Source organism: Tachypleus tridentatus, chromosome 10 (assembly GCF_004210375.1).
Source record: "Tachypleus tridentatus isolate NWPU-2018 chromosome 10, ASM421037v1, whole genome shotgun sequence".
Classification (NCBI taxonomy): domain Eukaryota; kingdom Metazoa; phylum Arthropoda; class Merostomata; order Xiphosura; family Limulidae; genus Tachypleus; species Tachypleus tridentatus.
In genome coordinates, this window is record NC_134834.1 from 120,266,909 (window position 1) to 120,272,908 (window position 6,000).

The 6,000-nt window shown below is 28.3% G+C and overlaps 1 protein-coding gene across 1 annotated transcript in view; it reads left to right on the top strand.

The window, feature by feature from the left end:
* LOC143227909 (E3 ubiquitin-protein ligase SH3RF1-like) overlaps nt 1–6,000 on the top strand; it is a 67,529-nt gene that overhangs the window by 42,101 nt on the left and 19,428 nt on the right. The window contains exons 5-6 of the mRNA XM_076459267.1: nt 1,393–1,433; nt 2,455–2,540. Of these exons, the coding sequence (XP_076315382.1) occupies nt 1,393–1,433; nt 2,455–2,540 (127 nt within the window). The remainder of the gene's footprint in view (nt 1–1,392; nt 1,434–2,454; nt 2,541–6,000) is intronic.

The following is a 6,000-nucleotide window of genomic DNA, read 5'->3' on the forward strand; positions in this document are numbered from 1 at the left end:
AGAAACCAGATATTACAGTGTTGCATGGTCCATCTTTGATCCAAAGTTCATATATGTTACAATTTTAGTATTGGCAATATTAACTGGATATAAGTTTTTAACATTACCTGACCTCCAGATGATAATGGTTCAATCAGTGGGATACACAAATCCCTTAATAAATCATCTGTTATCTTTCATATTTAACATTATACAAGAAGTTTGACATGATATGGTTAGTTTTAATGCTTGTGTACTGATCATGTTCAAGTCTTTTCCTGTTTAATCAGTTATCAATAACTCCTGTATGATTGACCAGTTACAATATATACTTGTATGTATTTTTTGTTTTGTAAAATTGTGTATTCAGTTTTATTAACTAACACCATTTATCAGTATTAAGTGTTTTCCTGTTGGTTATCAGTTGTAAATCTATTAAATTCTTTCTGCTGATAAGTAAGTTTGTATCATCAGCAAACAGTCTAATATTAGATGAACTAGCATGTATTAAATCATTTATAAAAATCAGAACTGTAGTCCTAAAGTAGATACTCGTAAAACTTCACAAAATTAGTGTTTAAACTGTTTGTCTTGAACTGTATTGTTTCTTATTAGGTAACTATTACAAATGAAGAAAGGTACACCTTGAATGCTGTTGTAATATTGTTTAATCATTGATACACTCATTGTACAGTGTACAATAATTAAAAGATGTAGATCTTACATCTTTTACACTGCAAGTATAATAGAGTGATTTGTATGAAAGAGAAACTTATAATAGTATTTGCTGTTAAAATAGATTCCAATCCAGTATAAATTGGTTTAGCTATCTTCAAAATGTCTGGATAAGATACCATTGCTCATCTATTGTTTATACAAGTCACGCAGACTAAAGACTATAACTTGATAAGATATTTTTATCAAAATAAACAAATTTTTACAGTGTGCCACTACACATATCTCCATAGACTTGTAAGTGTCATTAGCACTTTATTGTGCTGTTTCTAATGTTTTTTATGTAGTTGGTGGTATATTAAGTTTTGCACCATTAACTAAATGTTTCGAACTACAGTTTTTGTTCAACATTTAGAATAGAGACTCCAACATCCTCTAGATCTCCATTAACATTGTTGTAAATAATGTTAATATAATTCTAATTTTGTGTAGGATAAACATTTTGGAGTTGAGTTTTGTGACAGTAAACAGATTTATTCCTTGAAATAATAAGTCTGGTTTTCTGGTATTAGTAAGTTCAGGTACATACTTCAGTGTTATTCCACCATGTTCTACATGTTGTATTTATTTTGTAGATTCAGAGTTGTAAGTTAAGTTATAGTTTCTTATTAACAATTATTAGATTTAATTACCCGTAATTCTGAATAAGTTTCTAAGATCTGTTTTTCTCTCTTTCAGATGAACTCAGCAGCAAGAGCACTAATGAAACTTTCGTCGAAGTAAGTTTCAGTGAAACTAAACTTCTTCACTAGTTTTACCAACTTAATCATCTAACCCTTAGATGGGGTACATGTATTCCAGATGAAGAAATACAAATTTTAATGTTCTTATTGTGTAAAATACAAACTTTATTAAACTTAAATATGTGAGTCAAGTATGGGTAGATACTCAGAAAAAACTTAAATATACAAAATTACACTTGAAGCAGTTTGAAAATGTGAATGTGATTCATGTGAAACATTATATGAAGCCATAATATGATTCGTGTGAAACATTATATGAAGCCATAATATGTCAGATCTTCAATAGTTATCTCTATATACTCCAGGTTTTTAAACATTAAGAGAAAGTCATTTGAATAATTTGTGACTTTTTCAAAATAATTCTTACATTTCTCACCAATTTGTGTAAACCTAGCATAGGGATAGAATCTTTCAAAATTCATTTTAAAAAAATTTCATATTACAGTTTTAATGGGACTTAGTGCTGCTGATTATACATTCTGTGTGCAGAAATGGAACCATGCGACTTACCTTTACAAAACTGTCAAAACTAGAGGCATTTTTTGTACTTTAAATTCTCTGTGCTATTTTTTAGGGGGCCCATCAGTGCATTGCCCTGATCACACCAATGTTAAATATGCCCATGCAAGGTTATACATGCTTTTCTCTCAAGGTGTTCAGATACTGCTTAAAAAAAGTAATTCTTTAATTGTAAAGGATTTGTTCAAGTTTGAAATGGTGTGTGTAAATCATATGTTTTGTTTTAAAACAAACAAGTACCATGAAATAATGAAAACACTTTTTATTAGTATGTTAGAAATGCTGAACTGTAGATTCAAACAAGTACCATGAAATAATGAAAACACTTTTTATTAGTATGTTAGAAATGCTGAACTGTAGATTCAAACAAGTACCATGAAATAATGAAAACACTTTTTATTAGTATGTTAGAAATGCTGAACTGTAGATTTTAATTGGTTATCTTTCATTTGAATTTTAAAAACATGATTAATTTCAGTCTCCAAGGAGGACCCTCAAGAATTGCCCCTCCTATTCCTATCAGTAAAGGAGCTCAAGTCTCAGGTCAACCAGTTACCACATCAGGTGTGTGTGTTTGTATATATAGTCTCATAGAGTCTTAGTTCCTATGTTTATTTTATGTAATACACATTTCATTTCAGTCACATTCTACCAAAATTAGTAGTGTACTAGTGTTTATTTTATTTTACTTTGTACACTTAGATCAGTTTGCGTAGAAATATTAAGTATGTTGTATAGTCTAAGATTATTGTTCTGTTTTATCGTACTTAGTGTACACTTAGATCATTTACCATAGAACGTTTGTATATGTAGTATAGTCAAAGGTTATTGTACTTAGTGTACACTTAGAAGATCAGTTACCATTGACAGATTACATGTGTTTTATAATCTGAGGTTATTGTTGTGTTTTATTGTACTTAGTGTATGCTTAGAATATCAGTTACCATAGACAGATTATGTGTGTTGTGTAATCTAAGGTTATTGTTGTGTTTTATTGTAGTTAGTGTACACTTAGAAGATCAGTTACCATAGACAGATTATGTGTGTTGTATAATCTAAAGTATTGTTGAGTTTTATTGTACTTAGTGTACACTTAGATCAGTTACCATAGGCAGATTAAGTATGCTATATAGCCTAAGGTTATTCCACTATTTTTTTAATTGTATTCACTGTACACTTACCTATTTCTGTATGGTGTGTTGAAAGTGTGCATTTTATGAAGTTTTATACATTGCATTTGAAATTTCAGTTAAATAACTTTATTAGCTTTGTGTGTCAATAACATCAAAACATATTTTATGATTTTATAATTCTTAGGTACTGAACGACTGATTTATGTAAAGTTTTAACTGGTTTAATATTAAATAGTTTACGTGAAGTATTAACTGGTTTATGAGAAGTATCAGTACTGGTTTAATATTAAATAGTTTATGTGAAGTATTAACTGGTTTATGAGAAGTATCAGTACTGGTTTAATATTAAATGGTTTACGTGAAGTATTAACTGGTTTATGTGAAGTATCAGTACTGGTTTAATATTAAATGGTTTACGTGAAGTATTAACTGGTTTATGAGAAGTATCAGTACTGGTTTAATATTAAGTAGTTTACGTGAAGTATTAACTGGTTTATGAGAAGTATCAGTACTGGTTTAATATTAAATGGTTTACGTGAAGTATTAACTGGTTTATGAAAAGTATCAGTACTGGTTTAATATTAAATAGTTTACGTGAAGTATTAACTGGTTTATGAGAAGTATCAGTACTGGTTTAATATTAAGTAGTTTACATGAAGTATTAACTGGTTTATGAGAAGTATCAGTACTGGTTTAATATTAAATGGTTTACATGAAGTATTAACTGGTTTATGAGAAGTATCAGTACTGGTTTAATATTAAATGGTTTACATGAAGTATTAACTGGTTTATGAGAAGTATCAGTACTGGTTTAATATTAAATGGTTTACATGAAGTATTAACTGGTTTATGAGAAGTATCAGTACTGGTTTAATATTAAATGGTTTACATGAAGTATTAACTGGTTTATGAGAAGTATCAGTACTGGTTTAATATTAAGTAGTTTACATGAAGTATTAACTGGTTTATGAGAAGTATCAGTACTGGTTTAATATTAAATGGTTTACATGAAGTATTAACTGGTTTATGTGAAGTATCAGTACTGGTTTAATATTAAGTAGTTTACATGAAGTATTAACTGGTTTATGTGAAGTATCAGTACTGGTTTAATATTAAATGGTTTACATGAAGTATTAACTGGTTTATGAGAAGTATCAGTACTGGTTTAATATTAAATGGTTTACGTGAAGTATTAACTGGTTTATGTGAAGTATCAGTACTGGTTTAATATTAAATGGTTTACATGAAGTATTAACTGGTTTATGTGAAGTATCAGTACTGGTTTAATATTAAATGGTTTACATGAAGTATTAACTGGTTTATGTGAAGTATCAGTACTGGTTTAATATTAAATAGTTTACATGAAGTATTAACTGGTTTATGTGAAGTATCAGTACTGGTTTAATATTAAATAGTTTACATGAAGTATTAACTGGTTTATGAGAAGTATCAGTACTGGTTTAATATTAAATGGTTTACATGAAGTATTAACTGGTTTATGAGAAGTATCAGTACTGGTTTAATATTAAATAGTTTACGTGACGTATTAACTGGTTTATGTGAAGTATCAGTACTGGTTTAATATTAAATAGTTTACATGAGTATTAACTGGTTTATGAGAAGTATCAGTACTGGTTTAATATTAAATGGTTTACATGAAGTATTAACTGGTTTATGTGAAGTATCAGTACTGGTTTAATATTAAATGGTTTACGTGAAGTATTAACTGGTTTATGAGAAGTATCAGTAATGGTTTAATATTAAGTAGTTTACGTGAAGTATTAAATGGTTTATGTAAAGTATCAATACTGGTTTAATATTAAATAGTTTACGTGACGTATTAACTGGTTTATGTGAAGTATCAGTACTGGTTTAATATTAAATAGTTTACATGAAGTATTAACTGGTTTCTGAGAAGTATCAGTACTGGTTTAATATTAAATAGTTTACGTGAAGTATTAACTGGTTTATGAGAAGTATCAGTACTGGTTTAATATTAAATAGTTTACGTGAAGTATTAACTGGTTTATGAGAAGTATCAGTACTGGTTTAATATTAAATAGTTTACGGAAGTATTAAATGGTTTATGAAGTATCAGTACTGGTTTAATATTAAATAGTTTACGTGACGTATTAACTGGTTTATGTGAAGTATCAGTACTGGTTTAATATTAAATAGTTTACGTGAAGTATTAACTGGTTTATGAGAAGTATCAGTACTGGTTTAATATTAAATGGTTTACACGGAAGTATTAACTGGTTTATGAGAAGTATCAGTACTGGTTTAATATTAAGTAGTTTACGTGAAGTATTAAATGGTTTATGTTAAGTATCAATACTGGTTTAATATTAAATAGTTTACATGAAGTATTAACTGGTTCATGAGAAGTATCAGTACTGGTTTAATATTAAATAGTTTACATGAAGTATTAACTGGTTTCTGAGAAGTATCAGTACTGGTTTAATATTAAATGGTTTACATGAAGTATTAACTGGTTTATGAGAAGTATCAGTACTGGTTTAATATTAAATAGTTTACGTGAAGTATTAACTGGTTTATGAGAAGTATCAGTACTGGTTTAATATTAAATAGTTTACGTGAAGTATTAACTGGTTTATGTGAAGTATCAGTACTGGTTTAATATTAAATGGTTCATGTGAAGTATTAACTGGTTTATGAGAAGTATCAGTACTGGTTTAATATTAAATAGTTTACATGAAGTATTAACTGGTTTATGAGAAGTATCAGTACTGGTTTAATATTAAATAGTTTACTTGAAGTATTAACTGGTTTATGTGAAGTATCAGTACTGGTTTAATATTAAGTAGTTTACGTGAAGTATTAAATGGTTTATGTGAAGTATCAGTACTGGTTTAATATTAAATGGTTTA